The sequence below is a fragment of the Synchiropus splendidus genome, chromosome 6 (assembly GCF_027744825.2).
Source record: "Synchiropus splendidus isolate RoL2022-P1 chromosome 6, RoL_Sspl_1.0, whole genome shotgun sequence".
In the NCBI taxonomy this organism is placed as follows: Eukaryota; Metazoa; Chordata; class Actinopteri; order Syngnathiformes; family Callionymidae; genus Synchiropus; species Synchiropus splendidus.
The window spans coordinates 14,329,315-14,351,337 of NC_071339.1; the positions used below are offsets into that span (position 1 = coordinate 14,329,315).

The following is a 22,023-nucleotide window of genomic DNA, read 5'->3' on the forward strand; positions in this document are numbered from 1 at the left end:
CTTCACTCGCATCAGACATGATCTCTGACTCTCACTCACCTGTTCACATTAACGCTGCTGTTAGTTAGCAGAGAGGAGTTAGCATGAGTAGGTCCGCACTGCAGACGGGTCGAGTCTTGGCGGCGTTGGGGGCGGAGCTAGTGAGAGCGCGGCGTGGCAGAGAGAGATGCGACATGCAGTTAGTCAGCCAGAACAAGCCCAGAAAGGGTTAGAACATCAGCCGTGCAGCAGACCTTCAGGCTGGAGTTGCTTCTTGGACATCAAATGGACCGAAGGAGGAAGTGACATCGAGGGCATGCGGAAACCAGCTGGAAGCGTCTCCATGGAGCCAGCCATCATCCCCAGCCCGGTGCCGCCCTCACGCGCCCGGAACCTCTTCCTCCATGAAGGAGAGCGCCGGAAAGACTTGTCGTCTCCACCCTGTCAACACAGAGGTTGATTCTGCAGTGAAAGAGGTCTTTAGAACAAAAGCTCTCCGGTTTCAGACGAAGAAGCACCTCCTCCAGTCGTCGGTCGGTCCCCAGAGCTAACAGGTTGTTGAACTCCCGCTCCAGAACCTGCCGTGCCTGAAACAAAAACACACAATGCTCAAACGATTGATGTCTGCACACGGCTTCACACCTAACGTGAGGAAGGATGTGAAGAGGTTTGCAGGCACTGCCTCCTCACACAGTTCTCCAAAGCGAGTGACAGTAAAATAACTCTCTGGAGAACGTGTGACCAACTCACAGCCTTAGTACGTGGCCTGAAGAGCTTCATAGTCAGGTCAAATATCAACTGAAACCATTGTCACAAGAGTCCAGGCCAGTTGCTTTGTAGATCATCGATAATCTATAGAGTAAAAGAATTTATCATAGTCAAATCATTTATCTGGAGTCTTGAAAGAAGCTTGGTGCAGATGAAGCTAGTGAATGTATCGGGTGCTGCGGAGGTGCTGGAGAATGAACAGTGGGTCGACACTAAGCACGAAGAAGAGCTGAGCTATAACTACTGCTGTGATCAAAACTGAGGCTGTCTCCACTCGTATTCCCAGTTGGAGGCTTGCAGGCCACACACAGTTCAATCATTCCACCTGCGACTCGGACTGTGTCTCCACTCTTGGCCCCTGGAGTTTGACACCTCTGCCCCAGAGTGTGAGTTTCCTCTAGGTTCACCTGTGTGTTCTGCATAGGGATCTGCAGGATGAGTGCGAGGCTGCTGTAGTCGAAGGTCTCGTCCAGCGACAGCAGGGCCCCGTGGACGCCGCTCTCCAACAGGTTGCCACAGTACTCCCTCAGACCGATGGACTGGACCCAGTGGATGACTTGCTCATTGGTCCAGACCAGCACATCTGAAGAGGAAATCGATAGTAGGAAATGGTAGCGCCACGTCACAGAGAATACGAAGGACAGCAACTGCGGCACGATGGCTCCGGAGAGAGATAAAGAGATAGTGTGCATGGCCACATAGTGTCGAGCCACTGGCACACTCCCTTTGTTCGTCGAAAGAACAGCTGTCAGCCAGCTTTCCAAACTGCAACAGGCGGTGTGTGTCTAAACAGGGCAGCATTTTGATTTGAGCAACAGCTGAATCAAGTTCACGTACAGAACCCAAGGTCAAAGGGCGTCGCGGGAGGGTGTGCGGGTCCATGTTCGTGTGTCTGTGAGCTACATCAAACTCTCCCGCACCTTTCATATCGTGCTGGCTGTCTTCTCTCCGACGCTCCAAGTCCTTCCTGTCGTAGTTGATCCTCTTCAAGCACATGATCCCGTACTGCAGACTGGCCCTGACACACACACACGGTTTTCTCATCTCCATTGCTAATGGCGCTCACAGACAGATGAAAGAAAGAGCACAGTGATGGAGCAGCTGCCATCACTGACCTATGAAAGCTGTCCACCATCTTGAGGTGACTCCTCAAGTCCTTCTTGGTCAGATGGTCCAGCATGCGCGCGTCCACCAGACACTCCATGAAGTAAGAGCGGTACTGAGGTAGACCCAGACTGGGCAGCCACTCGTTTCCGATCCACTCGTGGTTCATGTCGCCATACGCCAGTGTCTGAACGGCAAGAGAGCGACGATGACTGACAGACCATTGTTTTCTTTAACGTAAAGGACTCTTTCAATTGTATCACGCGCAGATTAATTCAGAAGAAAGTACACATCTTGAAAGGTAAAGCAAGTGTCTCACCTGAGCCCAGCTGCCCTCCTCATTCACCTGAGCGGCAGCATGGCGAAGAAATACACACACACACATTCGTAAGAAACACACAGGTCAAACACAAGCACATCCAGTGTCACCTTAACTCTCTAGGCTATTGATGGGTTAATGTGACGCATATCACACGACCACAGGACACGAACATCCACGTGCAGGTGACCACTAAGAATAAGTCAGTTTGTGCGAGGGCGGGCTGGTGAGGGGGGACTCCTCTGAGTGTGAAGGGGACGGTGTGAGTGTGTGAGCTGGAGAGGAGGGGAGCACCCAGATGGTACTGACCGCTTTAGTGGATGACGCCAGGTTCTCCATCTCTTCATGAGTCACCCACACATTTCCGGAGGACTGTTCAGAGGACGAGAACACATCCGGGCACAGAAACACACCCAGTGTTGTTTAACACATGCGGAACCCCACAGGCTTTCGCACACACACACAAACTCACACAGACAAACATGTTGACCGATGCCAAGGGAGGGAGTGTATTTCAAGCAGGTAGCTCTGAGCTAACGTACGTGTTGCTATTTATGTGTCAGTTCACACAGAACCCCATGCAGATCATGGCAGCAGAGGGACACAACAGAAGTCACTGGTGGGCTTCAGTCTCATTGCAGCATTAGCTTGCCATTACACACATCAGATCACCAGAAGCATCTCGACTTGAACGAACAAATCTCAATATTGTCAGACGGATGTGGGGCCGACCACATCATGCGTGGAAGCAAATCTCTCTTCAGTGTCGGTGAATTGTTATCATGACGATTATGGATGAAAATCGCTTCAACATTGGATTTTTTTCATCAGAAAACATCATTGCTAAATTATTTAAATAATCCTTGAGCAACACTGAGAGTATGATGCAATGACAAACCTTCGGAACTGGAGCTGACTAATATTCCAAACAAACAACCTCTATCTACAGGCGGAAAACAGGCGTCACGAAATACCAAAGCCATATGATTATAGTGTTTGTTTCAAAATATTAATATTAAAATAATGTTACTGATTTAATACGCAACGTTGCGTGATATTTTAACTTTATATATGTATAATCTTTGCAAGATTTTAAATGCTGGCTCTTTTAAGTCACGCTGTCACAACCAAAATGCAAGTCCTCAATGCTACAGTGTGTGTGTATTGCAGGTCATGCTGCTTTCAAAGTTAAATATATGGAACATTGTTGAGTTGTTTTAGGAAACACTACTCATTGTTTTGCCACAGCTGTAGACTTAAAAGAAAGCACCCCAGGAAGACAGCAGACTGCTTGTACCATGTGTCATTTCAAAACAAAAGCCCTTTGCAAATCATGCACTTGAATGAATAACTGGAATTTGTGATAATATTTTGGAGTATTCTGGAATATCACCATGGATTCACACCAGTTATTAAGCATTATTTTCAAAAAGTCTTTATTTTGAAATGACTCTTGAGATTGTGTTCCAACTTCCTGGGAGTCTTCCTGGGCTGCTCAGTGGTATTACAATCAACCAGTTGTATTCCCTGAAACAATGCAACATATTTCCCTGTCTTTTACTTCAGCATCACGCCTGCATTGCTGTAATACCTGTATTACACGCGCACAGTGGCATTGAGGATGTCTTGACACCAATGTGGAAATCATCATTTAAAAGATGAAATATGAGATACTGAAGTTTAAAGAAGCTCATCCAGCAGCTGCTTTGTCAGTTCCCGACTGCAAATGTGCCTACCGTTCTGGACGTGAGCGGAGCGGACGGGCTGGTGAGGGACACCATCTCCTGGATGGCCAGACGGAGTTTGAGTCGGTGCAGAGGGTTGCTGATGCCGATCTCCCGCTGGATCTCAGTGTCGGACAGGGCGGACATGATGGCTCCGCTCTTCACATTGGCACGACAGGCGGCCACGTACCAGGCCGGCATCCCCACCCACAGCTGGTACAAGAGACAGCGTTAGAGTCGTGACCACATCACAGCAACATCACATCTTCCTCAGATCAAGCTGATCCTCCAAAGAACAAAGTGTGGGCTTCGAGTTGGTCTTTGCCAAGTGCTTGAACATAACTTTCTCCAACTTCTGCTTTGTTTTTTGTTCATGAATGTGGGTATTTAAGTGACGAAACCCTGAAATACACTCTAGTTCCCTGATATAAACTCATGTTACTACTTTTATTTTACCAGTCACAATTCACTTTCACAACACTGACGCCCACTGAATAAGTGCCAGGCTGAGCCACACCTGATGCTTGGCCTTTGACCCCACTTGTCTGACCTTTGACCAACCTCTGCATCAGGTTTAAGCCGATGTGCGTCCCAGCAGCCACAACGCGAGTCACAGTTAGAACAGAGACACGTGTTGCGAGCTACCTACTGATGAGAAATGGGATCTACTCTTGTTTGTTAAGGATGTTTTGTCAGAATCCACATCTATCCTGAGTGAGGTGATGTGGGATTATCGGAGTCATGTTAAGAGGACGGAGAGATTACCTCCAGCCAGGAGACGACGGTGGGACCATCCCACTGGGCGAACGGCAGTCCTCTTTTCCTCGCCTCCTCAAGCAGCTCATGTCTTACAGGAACGTTAAAAATACAATGAGTAAAGAAAATGGGTCAGTGACTCATGAGTCTTTATTATGCAGATGGGGGACTTTACTTTTTCTTCATGCGGCGATCCCTCTCAGCCTGGGTGCCCAGTTTACCCAGAGTCATCGTGTCACCGATGTTCATTTCCAGGTCTGGGACACATGACTGCACAGTTACTCTTCCTGTCCTAACAAAGATCTAAATACAAACTTGTGTGTGTGTGAGAACGTGTGTGTCTGACCTGTGAGCGCCTGCAGAGGCTGGCCTTCCCTGACCAGCGTCTGCTCCAATCGTCCTTTTTCCTTCTTCCCAAACAAGCGTCCGATGGAGGACTTGATGCCTTTCTTCTGCTTGCTGTGTAAAAATGATGACAATATAAATGCATATAAATGGTATATATAGAATATAAATAACAAACTCATTTGTGATTTTCGGAACCTGCTGCTTGAAATTCACAAAAAGAAAAGGCAAATTGCTGACGATTGATATGACCCATGGTACAATTACTGATGACTCCTTTAACAGTAGTAATATGTGTAAGATACAAAGTCAGTCAACAAAGTCCTGCTGTTCTTGTCCTGTTCACTGCATTGTGGCACTTTTTTCAGTCAGTGCTTGTGATTGCTTTGAACAATTTTATTTAAAAAATTAAAAAAAATAAAATAGAAACAATGGACCAATACCAGATCCTGTACTGACATTTATCCCTGTGGGCGAACTTTAGTGACGTCATCAAGTGTGTAACACTCCCGCACGTGCGCAGAACCAACACGGTAGCTATCCCGGATCCTGCACTGACAGTATGTTCAGTTCTTGATATTTGCCAAGAGCAAATGAGAACACGTGTATACCTACAAACCACTGTTTTGATAAGTGCAGCTTCTCTTGTGTCGAGTGTTACAGTTATTGTTGTGCAACATCTGAACACAATTTATTGACAGTCCCAAAGACTACTAAGTTGCATTCGGTCTGTCTCTTGTTTTTGAAACAGCTACCAATATAATAGAGTAACGGTCGATACTTGACAAATATTGATTTCAAAGAAACAAAAAATCTCTCTTTGTAATGTGTGCAAAATAGTCAATGTTCATGGCTTATTGTCATCATATAACGTTAACATTAATTCTTTTAAAAACTGTAGCATTATCTCGAGACACTGAAATAGGTACAGTGATACTACGTTCCAATGATCTGCTGCAGTATAACCACCCAAGCGAACACCAGAAAATGATGTATAGATCTGGTCATGACTTGGCTAATGTTCATGTTGTGAAACAGGATGAAAACCTCAGTTTGGAAAAAGCTGAAAACACAAACAGAAGGGCTTTGGGGGGAATTCTTTGCCCACAGGCTATTTTTTTATTTATTTAAAATTAATCCTTATTTTTTTTTGTTCATTATTGCACGATGTATCAAAGCCCTTTCCTAGTTGGTGGGACCGTCACTGACATTGGCTATAAAGCTGATTCTGATTCTGAAACATGATTCCATTAGATAGGTTTTTCATCACTTTCATTAGAGTGGTGTGGGACATGTGATGCTTTAAGCAATGACAGTTTGGGATGCGACAAGTATGAAGTGGATGGAATACTTCTCAAGCTGTGTGTGATGAAGAATTCTCATGATGCACGTCTGCAGATGCTTTTTAGGTCAAGCTGACATGTGTCACGTGGGCCTGGTCGAGTGTCGTGAGTGGCCGATCCTCTCTTTCAACATCGAACACGAATTCTGACTAAAAGATGCTGCTCACCCGCGTCCATCTTCCAGACTTCCTGTAAACTGAGCAAAGTTGGTTTCCAGTCGTAAACTGCGTGGCGATGACGGCGGCGACGTCTCGCACTTGATTGTTGCTTTGTCAACCTCAACTGGCGACTGGAAGAAGAACAGGAGTTTAGTGTCGCTGTGACTGAAACCAAACTGATGCGACCTGGGGCGAACTCACCGCCACTTTCCTGCGGTGTTTCCTCAGGTCGCTCGGCTGTGGGGATCAAATGCAACGTTAATGTCGCCGGCGATGAGACGAGGATGTTTGTGTGTGACTGACCAGAGTCATGATGCCCAGGTGGTGGCTGGTGTTGCGTGAGTGGTGCTTGGGTGTCGAGTGGCCGCTGGTGGGTGGGGAGGAGGAGGACGCCAGGGATTGTGCGGTGGCAGAGGTGGGTAGGGCTCGGGGTCGAAGGGTCACGTTCAGTCCGTCCATGCTCCCGCTGTTCACCCGAGACTCGATCTCGTCGGAGCGCAGGTCAGCTGACTCTCTCTCCACCTGGATCATCCTGCAACACCAGTGGTCCGATGAGCTTGTGGCTCTGCAGTTTGTTCATACTCTTTTTCACTACTGTTAAAGTATATTTACAAAAAAAAAAAAAAGTTTTTAAAAAGTAAGTTGACTTTAGAGGAAAAAACAGTCTCCAGTGTCTGGAGAAATTGGACCAAGTGCAAAAATTCTGAACATAAAGGCATATACAGTACACAAAAATACAAACGTTTTGTAATGCATGTACACTAGGCATGAAACGAACATTAAAATTAGATGCGAACTAGTATGTGATGGAAAGCAGCCATACTGAAACTGACAATATGGAGCTAATAAAGTAGTGTGTGCTGAATTACAAAAGTCAAAAATCCAAATTGGGTGTGAACAGGCTTCGACTTGGACAAACATGCCTTCATTTAACTGCTGTTTATTTCTCTCTGATGCTTCACAGACATCACTGGGACCCCTCTCCTTCCTCCCCTCTGCCTTGTCTGGTTCCCTGCTGGTGAGAGATAAGATCTTTTTCTGCCCTATGTGTCACTGTTTGTGTTTTTTCAACGGCAACCATTGGGTTGAGTCCCAGTCCAGGTCTGGATAATGTAATTGGGGAGTTGTGTCTGGCATGTCGCCGCTTCCTAAAATGACAAACAGACAAGTTGACGCGATGCATTGACCCTGTTAAAGAGGGAATGAGTCGGATCATCTCCCACTTCCTCCTCGCGCTGTCATTGCGTCACCCACTTTGACAACATAAATATAACTGAAGGAAGATAAGTAAAATCACCTTATTTGACTTAATGACTTTTGAAAATTGTTTTTTTCAAATTAGCTTGACATTTCTGAAAAAAAGCTTTCAGTGTTACCAGGAATGTTGCTTTATAACCAGTTGACTTGTCATATATATATAGCAATAAGATACATGTAGATAACTTTATTGATCTTTTGGTAGGAACAGATATAACATTAGTTATTCCTCACCAAACATCTGGTTTCACTTTATCCTCTTAAAGTTTGAGTGACTGGTAATAGTAATGTAATAACAATGATGACTAAATGTGCAGCTATCCTCCCTGATAAGGATGACAATGCTTAAGTCAAATTACATCCCCATCAAACATCTTATCCTCTTATCTGGTATGAGCGCGGCCCATATTTCCTCTGTTGCAGTGTGTGATCAGGAGTGCCTGCGCTCTGTCACCTGATCTCTTCATTGATAGCGTCGAGCTGCTCCTGCAGCATCAGAGCCAGAGTCTGGGCGTCTGACTGACCGCTGGGCGACAGCAGCGCCGAGCTGACGTCGTCGTCCATGTCAGACTCCGCCTCCATGTCGCTGCCCAGGAGGTGACTGACGCTGCCGCGCAGTGAAGGGTAGTCCTGCCCGAACACGGCGCACACCTGAGTGCAACAGGACAGACGTCAGAACAAAGATTACAACCAGTGATGTTCAAGAGCAGCACTTGGTGCAGTTTCTGAACTGACTTTCTTCATGAATGGACTCCATAACCAAGAACAGTGCACCTCAGCTCTGTGGAGCCTGCAACGGTTGGGTTGCTAGTCTGTCTGCCGACCCTCATGTCATGTGTCAAAGTAACCTGTGACAGAACAGCACAGCCTACTTTCCAAGAAGCATGAAGGAGTCAACATGGTCCTCCCCAGGATTTCTCCACAGCATAGATATGAGGAGAGTAATCTGACTTTGATGTTGCACATTTTACCCGGTCCTCCTTGACAGGTGGAATCGCACTTGGAATCAAACACCAAATCCAACTTTCCTGAGTCACTCATATGTTTCAAATGCTGAACTCCTCCTCTCCATGATGCAGTAGCTCCCTCATCATCTTGATGATCTGTTTTAAAGTGACTGGCTCATAAAGTTCTCCCTGTCTGGAGTCGTGGCGAGTGACAGGTTAGGAGAGCGAAGCACACTGTGCAGCTCAGGCCCGCCCACCTCCTCTGCTTTGTATCAGACCAGAGGTGATTCCAGCTTGTTAGTTCAGAGTTTCATGGAGTTTAACACCTGTTGTGTGTGTTTGTGCATGAACAACACACTCATTAGGCGACACAGAAGTGTCATCAAAGGCAGAAGCGGAAGTGAGAAAGAGAGAGAGAACCGATTGTTTCCCCGGTAATAAACTGAAAACCTCCCCCTCTCATGGTTAGAAGTTTATTTTGAATCATTTTGATGTCACTGTCCTCCGGCCCACTGAAGCAGGAACTAAACAACAAAGCGTGCATCCAGGACGGTGGCCAGAAGAGGAAGTGGGGCTTTTAACCTCCAAGTATAGAGTTTGCGTGCAGTGAGATGCGGCTGTTTGACAGCAGCTGAAGCGGCGGAAGGTTTCCTCCTCATCAATCACAGCAGAGGGGTGTGGCTGGGATAACAAGATTTTAGTTCCCCGGAAACAAAGCGTTTTCAGTGTGCGGAGCTTTTACACATTCTCAAATATAAATACTTCAAATCGTAGAGTGTTTTGTGCAAACAGACACAGACTGACCTGTTCAATAGGGGTCCAATATCATTTTAGAAGACTGATAGGTTTCTCTTTAAGCCATAAATTCAGAGGACGTTCAGTAGTTCAGCTGTGGCTTGGAAACCGACCTGTTGGTTCAGTGGTTCTAAAGCCTCATCAGATATTTAGAGGGAAAGTGGCTTAGCTGACAGTCAAAAAGATTGAAGAAGCTGTTCAAACATGAGTGATGTTCTAGCAAACAGCTATTTTGTTCGGTGTGTTAGGAGAGAAGAAATGAATGAAGAGGCCACTTACATGAGACAGCATGTCCGTGTCAGCAGGTGAGGGAGACAGACACACGCACAGGTGAGTAGAGAGTGGAACGTTAGTCATGAGGATCAAACAGCCGCTGTTAGCTAACGTAAAATAAACAAGCCTGTGGCAGATCGACATGGAATGTGCGAGCATAAGTAAGACCATGTCCCATCCCTGTCGGGCGGCACCTTGTTGGGGTCGTCCCTCAGCGCCGTCAGCCGGCCCTTCTGCGCCCGTCTGATAACGGTTGTGCTATAGTGGCCGTCCTGACCTTCCACCACTGAGTAGCGGAGGTCGCTGGCGCTTCCCAGGTGAGACCTGAGACACACACAGAGATGCGTGATCGTGCAGTTTGGGGATGAGGGTGAGTTCAGGGTGTGAGCTTACCGCGGGTGAGTTCCGTCGCCGAAAGCTCCACTGCGACGTTTCAGGTGGTCGATCTCATTTCGCAGCTTCTCTATCTCTCCAATAAGTCGCTCCTAAAGAAGAGCCAGTCAGAGAAGGTCATCTCTTCGCAGTCTGCACTTCTAAATACATGCTCCGAAAGTTTACTGAGCGAAATAAGTTCAAGCTCTTCACTTGACCTCTTAACTCAGAATGCAATCTAAACTCAAATGAATTCTGAATATTGAACAAAGATCACTGAGGTCCATGTTCCGACAGATTTTCATTACTCCTATCGCTACTTAGCGCCCAGTGTCAGTTTACGAGAATTGCTGTTTTATGTTGCTGTTAAAGGAAAGGGTGAGTTTGAAGGGAGATAAATGTGGTGGGTTCAGGAGGGACTGAGCAGTGACATTGGTCTTTATCTTCACGGACGAAGACTCATATCTCATGAATGTGCATCAGAACAAAGCGACACTTTCTGTCCTGGTGTGATTTATTTACCGACCCTGGTGTGATGGAATTCTTCCAGCTGTTTCTGGCAGTTCTCCAGGTCTTGAATGAGAGAATTCTGGCCATTAAAAAAAAAAAAAGAAGAAGAAAAACAGTTGTAAAGCACATGTGAGGTGAGATGAATCTGTCTGCCCGGTCTTGCCTTGTCCTCCAGTGCAGCCATGCGTTCCTTCAGATGCAGCTGCAGTCTCTCATTGGACTCTGTGAGCAGACGATCCACGGTGTCTGACAAACGCTTGTTGTGCTCCTCGTTCATTTTTTCTCTCTGACGTGCCTGTGGAGGAACTGTGTCACTCGAGCAGTCTGGTGGCCATCAAACCGTACAAGGTGGGAGATGTGTTTGGATGTTTCGGGGCCAGGGCCTTGAATGCTTTATGAAACAGCAATGTCCTTAAACACGTCTGCAGATCAACTGTGCATACGAACGCCACCTCAGAAGTTCTGTGACTAAATATAGGTATGAGGTGGCAGTGAGAGAGAGAAATTAGCCGTGCGTGAATTATTCCAGCTCTAAAGATAGCAGCCAATCAGTCTCATGTTCGGTGGGAGGGGTTGTGTTGCCGGGACGATGTGCGGTTTTGGTTGAAATTCATGCAACAGTGCACCATGAAAATGGCGAGCACTTCCTGTGTGTGTCTGCGTATCTGCGTGTATGCATGAGGGAGCATGGAGCCAAGAGTCAAGGCGCCCGGCTAATGTGGAACATCAGCCTGTACACAACGCCTCGTGCCCGCGCACACACACACACACACACACACACACACACACACACACACTGCTCTGACTGAGAGGTCAGAGGGACCCTGCAGGGCTGCTGCGGACACTGACACACACCCTTCCCAGCTCCTGATTCTTCTCCTCCAGTTGTGACTCCAGCTGTCGAAGCCGCTCCTCCACATTGCCGTGTCGTTCCTCGGCCTGCAGGGGGAGACACTCACACATCACTGCCCTTGTCCACGCTGGATTCACATGCAGCTGTTAACGGAATTTTCCTGAGACTTTGTGTGCGTGTGCGCGCGTGTGAGTAGTCTTGAAATGCCCCCTTCTTCTGAGGGTTTATGTCTGGTTCTGAGTCCTGGTTGAAGTTACCCATTTGTTTCGGATGGATAGGTTAAAGGTGAGAGGCTGGGGAAAGGGTTACATCAAGTAGAGGTCCTCACAAAAATATCAAATACAAGTGTGTGTATTTAAGCTTATCTATCGTTGTGTATGGCAATGAGCGGACCCCACTAAGATGACGTGACAAACCTGTGTGTGTGTGTCTGTCTGTCTCACCTTGGAGAGCGCCGCCACTCTCTGCGCCAGTTCCGCCTCCACCTCCGGTAGCGTCTCGGCCTTCCTCATGGTTTGAGCCAACCTTTGCTCCGCCATCTCCAGCATGTCCTGCAGCTGACGCACTTTCTCCTCGCTCTAATTCACACAAGAATAAGTCGCAGGAGAATCTTAACTCACACCTTCATTAACATTTGGTTCGTGTTTCGTATGGGAGAACACCAAACTATGCTTTCATGGTGACATTGTTCTGGTATCGGTGTGCATTACTTGTCTGTGCAGAGAGTCTTTGGTGGCCAGTTCGTTCTCCAGCTTGTCGTTGAGGTCGTGGATGTGTGTGGTTTCCCTCTGGGCGGCTAGGTAGCGTTTTTCCAAGGTCGTGATCCTCTCCTCCATGTCTTCTCTCTGAGTGCAGACAAGCAACAACAATGTCTCTTCAAGTGGATGATTTGATGAAGTGGATCTGATCTCTGATCAGGGGTGGGAACAGCGACGTGTGGGATTTTGATGACACTACAGCGTTGTACATCCTTCATGGTCCTCCTGAAGGTCCCACTCCACTGATGGTGGGGGAGCACTGACAATGTTATTTTTCACTATATTTTGGAAAAAAAAGACTGAATTTCGCCAGTGAAGGGGGTCGAATCCCAGTATAGGGATGTTGCCAAGGTGCTGGGGAGAAGCCTGATATGGAGCTTTAATCCACAGACAAAAAATGCTTATAGAAAACTCCACAAGCAAAAGTTTGCCATCCTTGCGGGCAACTCTTCTCACCTCTCTCTGCTCCCTCTGCTGTTTGATTGACAGCTCCTCACTGCGACTCAGCTCTCGGCGTGCGTTCGTGAGTTCCACCTCCAAGTCGGCAATGCGGGCACTTAAAGTAGCCGAGTGGTCCCGGGTCTGGCCCAGTTCCTTGTTGGTCCTGTCCAGCAGCTCCTGGAGCTCAGACGCCCGGCTGCCGTCTTCGTGGGCGTCGATGGAGCCGTTAGGGAGTCGCTGAGGGGGTGACAGACAAATGAGAAGTGGATCTCCACACACAGACTTCTCGCTCAGTCAGTTGGCGCAGAAACCAAGGCAGCCGATTGAAGTTTAGCTGACCTACATTAAAAGTGTTGCGGGTGATGTGAGGTTATGCTGCCATGTTGTTGTTTTGATGTTGCTTCTCATCGTGGTGCAAAGTAAATTCTTTGGCCGTAATTAAACAAGCCTTTGGAGACACTCAGACAGCGGGCATCTGAAGTGAAGCGAACCCTGTCTTGTGTCTCTGTGCAGCCTGTTTGGCATAAACCTCCCAGAAGAGGCACAAACTCGCGTCACTTTCAGGCGGCTAGCGCAGATTAGCTTGGTGCTAGGGACCGTGACTGTGATGGAACATCTTGCCTGCTGACATGCTGATAACAAATTGACTCGCCACTTTTGTGGAAGCCATCAAGCTACATTTGGAGCGAAGAACACTGATGCTTAGGGACATGACAAATCCAAATTAGGCTCCGTCCAAATGGCATGTCAACTCCGCCTTTGCTCTCCTTGTAATATATTCCAAGCCAAAAGGCAAATCTTTGTTTATCACCAGAATGTTCATGTCTGTGGTTGTGAACTGTGGTGAGTGAGCAGAAGGTCCTCAAGTCACTGCAGCTCCTCCATGAGTGAAGTCATCTGAGGTGGCTCATTTTAGAATGCTTCACGGGCCCCTCCATGTTGTACTCAGAGGAGGCCCTTGGGCCGCCCTGGGACAGTTCTCCTGGTGGGAAGATTGGGGATCTTTGCGTCCAACGTATGCTCTGCAGTGGAATGTGAATTAATGGACCGCTTCCGGCGTCATCTGGAGCATTATTTCATCACATCCTGCAGCACCATCCGGTACTCTGCTGCAACCTTCAGGTGTTTGAGGGTGTCGATTCATCTTTGACCAGTGGAATTTTTTACATGTTTTGGAAGTTAAGATCTCAATTTGGTGGTGATCTGTGTAAAGTAGCTTTTTTTTAAATATAGAATTGAAAAGTGTTTCCGGTGAAGTTTAAAGTGGCTGTGTAGTTTCCTCCGAAGAGGCGCTTCTTGTTACTGCAAACTGACCTGGATGCAGTTGCATCACATAACCGGGTCAGCGGAGGACGGAGAGTGAGCGGCTGATAGCAATTAAAAAGTTGGAGGAGCCTCAGATGCCTCGTGTCGTTTGTGTCAAACACAACTCCAGTCAAGAGAAAAGAAGAGAGGGAGACCTTCCATGTAGGTTTGGATCCATCTGTCCTCTCCGTGGAGTCGCCGTCTTTCCTCTGTCTCACCATGTTCAGCTGCAGCAGACATGAAGTGAGACAGTGAATACACACATGGTAACCGTTTTTAATTAAACCCCACATCCAAACTCAGACCATCTGTGATGTAGGCAGGGTCTAACCGTGAGTGTAGCCCGAACCTATCCAGTTCAGGTCCGCTGCACTCGGAAAAGATCATATTTGCCTGTTACGATTTTTGTGTACCCGTCACCTATGTACGGGCCGCGGGGAGAGGAGGTGTAAATCTTCAGTTCGTTGGAGAGTGACGGGTTCCATCAGCTGTTTGCAGCTGTGGCCCAAAGCACTGACTGGACGATTTGAAGGAGACAAACGTGGATGCATGTGAGGATTCATCTTTAAAAGTCAGTCAGCAGCTGGGCAGATGTTAAAGACGTCACACAGACGTCTGCGCTCACCTCTTGTGTGGCCGCGGCCAGCTGTCCCTCCAGGGTGGCCACTCGCTCCAGAGCCACCCGAAGTCTCTCACGCACCTGAAGCGCACAACCAGAACACAATCATTTCACTCTCAACTCAGCCATGAATACTGAGGATGACGCTTGTTTTGTTTGTTTGTTTGGATTTGGGCTCTCACCTTGAAGATGCGAGTTGTGGTAAACTCAGGTTCTCACCATCCAACTCATCTAGACTCTAGAGCAGACCTGGACAAAGTGCGACTCGGGGGCCATATGCGGCCCTTTGCCTGTGTTTTTGCGGCCCTCATGGGATCAGACTAAAAGTAAACAACTGATACGTTTTCTGTCATTTTTTTTTATCCTGTTTCTGGTTTCACCAGTACTAGTTCAACCGTTAACACAACACATTCATGACTACATTTTTATTCCTACTTTCGTCATTTTAGTATTTTCCTCAAATTTCAAGGAACATTCAAAATATATTTTGAAATAAATCGCCCTTCTATCTTCGATGTTTGGCCCATAGTTTTATTATGATTTCTATTCAAATAAGAGGCTAAAAAAGATGATTTTTTTATGGGCTTCATTCTATATTTACACTTCTTAATATTCTTGCTTCCATTGAACCTTTTATGGTCTGTTTCGTCCTTGTTACTTAAGATTTATTTCCGTCATGTTTCGTAGTCATCGCCGCCTTTCTTTTGGCATGACGGCCCCTCACAACAGTCACAGTTTATAATGTGGCCCTTTAGGAAATTTAACTGCCCACCTCTGCTCTAGAGGACCATCAAGTCCCCACAAGTTGTGTTGTCAGTTTTTCTCACAGCCTTTGGCTTGTGATTGAAGCTGTTAGAATGGATCTGCGTGTGCATGTGTTAACAAGTGTAATGCTCGACATGCAGCACCTCTGACGTACACAGTTATCTTTAGAAGCAAAGCAAATGTATGATGTTGTGAGAACTAAAGAGGAATCTGATGTTTCTGTTTCCTCCTTTTCAATTCGAAACACAGCGATGGGTGGATGATCATATGACAGAATCAATGAGCTGTGCAGATTTTTTGTGGCTTGGTTCTTGTTTGAGGCAACATCTTAGGGTCCTCCAACCCTCACAAACATTTTATGCTCAGTCATTGTGGTTCAAACTGACACTACTTTTTAAAACCCTTATGCTTGAACACAGCAGACGTGGGGTAGAGTTGTTGACTTCCAAAACCACGAGTCACCTCTTTGGTCTGTCCCTGAGGGAGATGCGTACTCTCCACTATCTGTGACAAACGGTGTCAGAAGTGGGACATGAATCGGAGTCGGTCATGTGTGAGAAGACTGAATGATTGACAGGTGTGTCTCACGTGTTCCAGTCCCTCACCATGTCGGAACCACAGTTCCTTTTGCTGAGGTGAACCAGGACCAACTCAATGAACACCAGAGGATGCCCAAGTTGACTTGGACAGAAGGGGGCGCTCACCTTTTCATCGAGAGCCTTGTGGTGTTCAAACAGAGACTTCAGTGCTTTGAGGACCTCCACCTCACTGGAGACCCCTGATGGGGGCGGAGCCTGTCGCTTCACCACCGTCATCCTCAAACTGCGTTCATGACGTGACACCAGACACTCCAGGTGCTCCAGTAGCAGCTACACACACACACACACAAACATGATTCAGCACAAAGCCACGTCTGTGATAAGGCTGTCAATCATCCAAACGCTGGCGTACCCTGGTGTTGTTGCGCTCGGCCTTCAGCTCTGATATCTCCTCCTCCTTCTCCAGCAGCTGCTCTCGGCATATGTTCAGCTCCTTGGTCAGGGTGGCAAACTCCTACGTGGAAACACACAACGGTTCTCATCTCAATGGCACGTTGGTCAGCATCTATATAGCAAGTTCACCATCAGTTCACATCGGTCTGTGGGAGGAGTGATGGAGAGCTGGGCAGGGGTACAGTACGCCCATCTCCAGTCTGGTGCCGTCTCCCATTAAAAGAGGAAATCATTTGGAGTCAGTGCTGAAATCATTTCAGACCTTCATTCTGCTTCTGAAGAAGTGCTTTCACCTTTGTGGAGCAGTTTTCTGTGCGCATATGACAACGTGAAGATGTGTGAACTCTCTTTTCCAACTTCCCTGGTATGTTTTCATCTGAACATTGTTCTCTTTTATTCATCAAAATGGAAGACACCTACTGTCACTAACAAATGTGTGCGTGGGGGCTTGTTTATCCTGCTTTGTGGGGACTAATTCCTGAGAAAACACTATCCTTGTGAGGACCGTATGACTTTGTGGGGACATTTGGCTGGACCCCATGAAGCAAAGTCTCAAGTCGAGGATTAAGCCTTCAAAATACACAGGTCATTACTTGTCCTGGTTAAGGTCAGCCATATGTTTTGGATGGTTGGGTTTAGGGGGAGAGGCTGGGGAAATGGTTATGGCAATGAGAAACCACACAATGTCCCGTGTGTGTGTGTGTGTGTGTGTGCGTGTGTGTGCATTCCTGGTTTAGCTATACCGATTCTGATTCTTGGAAACTAACCTCCTTGTGTGGACATTTTTGCCAGTTGAGCATCAATTTGAGGATGAATACTTAGGTTTCAGTTTGGTTCAGAGTCCTGGTTAAGGTTAGCCATGTTTTTTTTTGGATGTTTAGGTTAAGGGTGAGAGGCTGGGGAAAGCATAAAAGTCAATGAAATGTCCCCACAAGGATAGCGCTACCAGGTGCATGCGTTATGTGTTGAACGCACAGAATTTCTGGAGTCATTTCTGTTAGTGTGGCAGAGCTGGGCGGCTGCTTTGTCTGCATTCCTGCGGCGTTGGCTTTATTCCAGGTTAATAGCGTGATGTTTCTCCCTATTCATGTCACAAACACACACGGTTTCCAACTAAATCAACTGACTCTGATCTACATCTTTCACTTTTAATTTCTTTTTCTATTTATATGTCAATGACAAACTTGGCCTATATTTTAGCTTTAAAGACAATAATAGTTAAATAGTAATAGTAAAAACTTGTTTCATTTAAATTTTTGGATGATAAACTTGCTGAGCGAATCAAACTACAGAATCAAAATGGCAGTAATATTAATGTGAAACAGTAGCGGATGATTTTCTGACTCATTTACAATGAAACAGCGCGGTTGCCTTTAAGAATACAATGGAATTAGTTGTAGCGCTGCCCTCACACTTTCAAAGGTTCCTTAACTTTGGAGTCACACATGCACAAGCACACATACACAATGAAGGCTTATATATTTTAAACTGCGTATATGTGTGTGTGACAGAAGCACACTATCCAATTCCATGTGCGTTCACACACACACACCCATCCTTTAATCCCGCGCTGCTTAAGGAAGCGAAGGGGTGAAATCCCTCTACAATGTCGGGGCTCAGCGCTGTTTGCTAAGCACTCGCTATCGCACACGTCTTCTCGGCGCCCAGAACCTTCTGTAGGTAAGATGCACCCAGTCAGATGTCGCCTTCTCTCAAACAGCTGTGTGAAGCACAATCTTGGTGTTTGAAAGATCCCATGTTCTGGGAGGAGTGAGGCAGTGAAGAGATGCAAGAGAAGCTGCAGGGAAATTAAATTTGACTTGTCTAGACGCCGGTGACTCACGCTGTATATATATATATATATATATATATATATATATATATATATATATATATATATATAACTTTTCATTTTAGTCTTTTCATTTGTCAGTGAACGAGCGACTGAGGAGATGAGCAGCGCCCGGAAAGACAAAGGGATGATGTGTTAAAAGCAGAGTTGTGGACAGTTGAGCATTTGCAGCTGTGATTGACAGTCAGTGAACATCTGTTGGTGGATTTGGGATGAGCTTGTCTTTTGGTTTCCTCTGTGGAATAAAGTAAATCAAGCAGCTGACCCATTTCACTCGTTGGTTTCCAAATCGCTTTTCTTTCAGTCACTTTCTTGTTTCAAGTTCAGTGGCTCTCGCTTTTTATTTTAAAGTTTATTTGAAAATGTCTGTGTGGAGTCTTTGATAGACCGAAATTTCAATTCCACATTGTCTTCTGTGACTTGACCTAAAGAATTTTCAACGTAGAATCTGTAATGTTGCACACTTCCACGTCGTGTCATTTCCGCAGTGCCACGCCGCTTCATCAGATCAGATGTCGTGCAATAATAACGCCGCTGCTTCCGGCTGACTGCACCAAATGACACTAAATTAGCTGTGATGCAAATCTGGCTAATCCATGAAAGAGCGCCACAGTGGAGATGAATGGCGGCCGCAGGACTGGAGAGCGAGTCTGGCCCTGGGGAGTTTCACATATCGCAGCTCTGTGATGCTCACCACTGCAGAGGGGGAGCATGCGGCCACATCACCTGACTCTTGTCCTGATTATCGGTTGCTATGGCACCCGTCGGCCCCCGGCCCCACGCTGTGGTTTCAGTAGAAGAGCGTGAACGCCTCTTTCAAAACTTTCCTTTCTACTTGCCACTGAAGGATGTTTGGAGCTGTCTGTCAGTGACAGAGTGAAGAGAATGATCTGATCTGTCTTCTGCAGCACCAGAGAATTGAGCTGATGGTCACAATCTTCTAATCATCTGCTGGTCCAGGATCAGACACACACACTCCTCATTCCTCGTGGATCATTTAAAAAAACACCCAGCAGAAAGAAGCGTCAGTTTTGTGACCAAGGATGATAAAGAAGGGAAGAGCAACACCTTTGTGCCACGTCTCTAATCAGACCACAGATCTGAGTGACTTCTAACCAGTCAGTTCAGCAGGATCTTCAGTGAACTGACTACAGATAGATTCTCTATCAGAGAAGTGTGCGGCGCCGACAAATCGACTGTTCATGAATTATTTCCTAACTCTGAAAGTTTCCGTACTTCCAAGCCACAGCCCAGAATAACGTTGGTCCCGTTTCCTCTTCATTGAAGCGTCATAGAAAAAAGGAGACGGAAGATAAGAGGAGCAAATCCTACGCAGCGTGAGCGAAGAAGGGAACACGATATTTTTGTCAGTGGGATGGAGCTGTCTTTGTGAGCAAGAATCTCCCCTCTGTGGAATCCACCTCCTGAATGGATTCATCGGCTACTAGAGAACGGCTTCAAGATGCTTTCAGCATAGTTTAGGAGATGCTGGAAGATGAACTGAGGAAAGTTCAAGTAATATGACTGGACGGCTTATCACATCTGCAGGGAATAGAACCATTTTGATACTGCGCTGGAATCCTGTGTGTCACTGCGTGGTCTGCTGATGACCACCGTCAGAGATGATCAGGACTGTCCAACCCATGTCTCACACGTCTGCTCTTTATCCTCATCCATGGTGTCAAGTATCGGGCACGGCTGGCTCCGTCGTCCTGGTGACACTTCAATGTCAAGTTTTTGAAAACAGACTGTAAACTGTAAAGCGTCTTTGAGTGCACGGGAAAAGCGCTGCATAAAACCGATGCATTATTATTATTATTAAGTGTAATGCTAAGTCTACACACAGTGTTGAACTTTGAAGTTTCTCTTTTTACAGTTCAATAACGCCGTTATTCATATCATATGTAGGCTTGGAAGACTATGGAATGATTTATTTCTTGTGTTTAGTGAATAATTCTGAAAACAAATCTCCCCACCAAAAAAAATTGCAATGACAATATTGTCAAAATAAATCTGTTTTTTTTCCCCGCAAAGTCATTAAGCCCTACCAGAACTTTGCTCTCGGAGCTGTTGGATTGAAAATCTAACAGCTCCGAGACATTTTTGACATTGACAAGTCAAGAGGGATGTGAGGGCATGTCCGTACAACACCACATCTTTTCCTCATCCATCTTTTTCCTGCCATTCTCAAAGAAGTGCTCTTCTCAAAGAACAGCAGGTGTCGAGACGAAACTAAACCAATGTAGTACACATGCCAGGCCTGTGTGAGGCACTGCAGTGCTCTGGAAAATAGAGCATAAGGAGTGGTGCATTTGCTTGTAGGCACAGAAGAACAGCTGAGGCACAAAAGTGAGTGAGGGCTCTTGTGCACATCATAGCTCATTTGGATCATCTTACACATAATTTAAAGTCATTTAAATAACTGACAAGAAGTTCATTATTTAACTGCATTAGAAATACAATTGTTATTAAATCCACTTGAGTGTTGAAATGCAAACTAGTCTCAAAACCATTGAAAGTGTCATTTATTAAAGACCACTACCAGCAGACATCTGACACAAAGTTGGCTTCCAATACCATATGTCACATGACAAGCCATTCTCACAAATATGAATTGGCATGTTGAACCAGTGTGTTCAGACGGGAAAAGAACTGGTTTTGAACCCGGAAAGTTGATGTGTGGCTGGAACCAACAAATGTTGGTTCAGGTTTGCCAACTGTGACGTCATTGGTGTCACAATATCTTGTAGTGTGTGTTAACAAAATGAGAAGGAAGTTGAGGGAGTACCGGAAACTGTATTAAATTAAATTGAATCTATGTTTTATTGACTCTGGAGAGCCAGCTACATGAACTCAGACGAAAGTCATGTCTGCATGATCCTCTGTGTCTCCTCGTCCTCAAAAGGCGTTGCATGCTTGACTGTTAGAGCAAAACAAACAGTGGCACCTTGGTTCTCAACGACAATCCGAGAAGCGATTTGTTCAAAATCTCAATCGAGTTTTCCCATTATAATGAATGGAAAAAGAAATAATGCGTTCCAAGCCTTAAAATAGGATTTTGTAGGAGTGAATGTAGAGTGTCTGCTGCAGGTGCGCTGTTCCTCTATGTGTGTGGCCGCTGCATGTGGGAGGGGTTGCCGAGTGAGAGACGTCTCTCCAGAAGTGAAGAGGTGCCCGGTGCGTGTCCAGCTCTGAATGTGCGCTTCTGTGCAGTTTGGCTGTGACAAAGTCATAAACCAAGGTCTGTCTGAGACACGACTCATCCCTGTCCCAGCTCCAGCCGACAACAGGACATCAAACCCTGGAGTGTGAGCTCCAGCCTCGGAGGTGTGGAGAGCGAGCACCTCCCCTGTGACACTCTACCACGGTCCAGTGCGGAGGAAAGGTTTTACACCTCAATATGAGGAAAAAACAGCCAGTAAATGTAGCTAACGGGACACGTCTGCATACAGAGGCTGCGTTATACACAATAACAAAGTGCGTCGTGATTCAGCTGATCGGTCCGCGCACGTTATGGTTTTTCCGGCTTTTCTGTTCTGGATTTTCGTTCGAAATCCGAAGCAAAGAAATCTCGAAATCTTTGTTCGAACTCAGATTTTTTCAAATTCTGGGATGTTCGAAAACTGAGGCACCACTGTAGTCCTAGTATAGCAACAAACGTTTTCATAATATCGGAGCGACTCATTTTGCCGGTGTGGAGTGATCTTTTTAGCCCCTCTTACTTTAGTTCTGCTTAACTGTTGTGAACGTGGACTGGCTGGATAGAGGTTCTGAAAATCTCCAACTGC

General features: G+C 46.3%; 1 protein-coding gene across 4 annotated transcripts in view; it reads right to left on the reverse strand.

The window, feature by feature from the left end:
• ppfia4 (PTPRF interacting protein alpha 4) overlaps nt 1–22,023 on the reverse strand; it is a 42,885-nt gene that overhangs the window by 2,147 nt on the left and 18,715 nt on the right. For 2 of the 4 annotated variants that reach the window (XM_053867477.1, XM_053867480.1), the window contains 28 exons: nt 16,343–16,444; nt 16,096–16,260; nt 14,633–14,707; nt 14,163–14,234; nt 12,718–12,939; nt 12,214–12,348; nt 11,947–12,081; nt 11,506–11,589; nt 10,814–10,945; nt 10,667–10,729; nt 10,162–10,253; nt 9,963–10,092; nt 8,208–8,404; nt 6,800–7,028; nt 6,698–6,733; nt 6,506–6,627; nt 4,997–5,109; nt 4,826–4,907; nt 4,660–4,741; nt 3,907–4,107; nt 2,480–2,542; nt 2,171–2,197; nt 1,863–2,038; nt 1,668–1,765; nt 1,155–1,330; nt 498–566; nt 234–420; nt 40–137 (listed from right to left, as the gene is read on the reverse strand). In XM_053867477.1, the coding sequence (XP_053723452.1) occupies nt 79–137; nt 234–420; nt 498–566; nt 1,155–1,330; nt 1,668–1,765; nt 1,863–2,038; nt 2,171–2,197; nt 2,480–2,542; nt 3,907–4,107; nt 4,660–4,741; nt 4,826–4,907; nt 4,997–5,109; nt 6,506–6,627; nt 6,698–6,733; nt 6,800–7,028; nt 8,208–8,404; nt 9,963–10,092; nt 10,162–10,253; nt 10,667–10,729; nt 10,814–10,945; nt 11,506–11,589; nt 11,947–12,081; nt 12,214–12,348; nt 12,718–12,939; nt 14,163–14,234; nt 14,633–14,707; nt 16,096–16,260; nt 16,343–16,444 (3,324 nt within the window). In that variant the 3' untranslated portion in view covers nt 40–78. The remainder of the gene's footprint in view (nt 1–39; nt 138–233; nt 421–497; nt 567–1,154; nt 1,331–1,667; nt 1,766–1,862; nt 2,039–2,170; nt 2,198–2,479; nt 2,543–3,906; nt 4,108–4,659; nt 4,742–4,825; nt 4,908–4,996; nt 5,110–6,505; nt 6,628–6,697; nt 6,734–6,799; nt 7,029–8,207; nt 8,405–9,962; nt 10,093–10,161; nt 10,254–10,666; nt 10,730–10,813; nt 10,946–11,505; nt 11,590–11,946; nt 12,082–12,213; nt 12,349–12,717; nt 12,940–14,162; nt 14,235–14,632; nt 14,708–16,095; nt 16,261–16,342; nt 16,445–22,023) is intronic. The other 2 variants (XM_053867478.1, XM_053867479.1) reach the window with 2 other exon arrangements.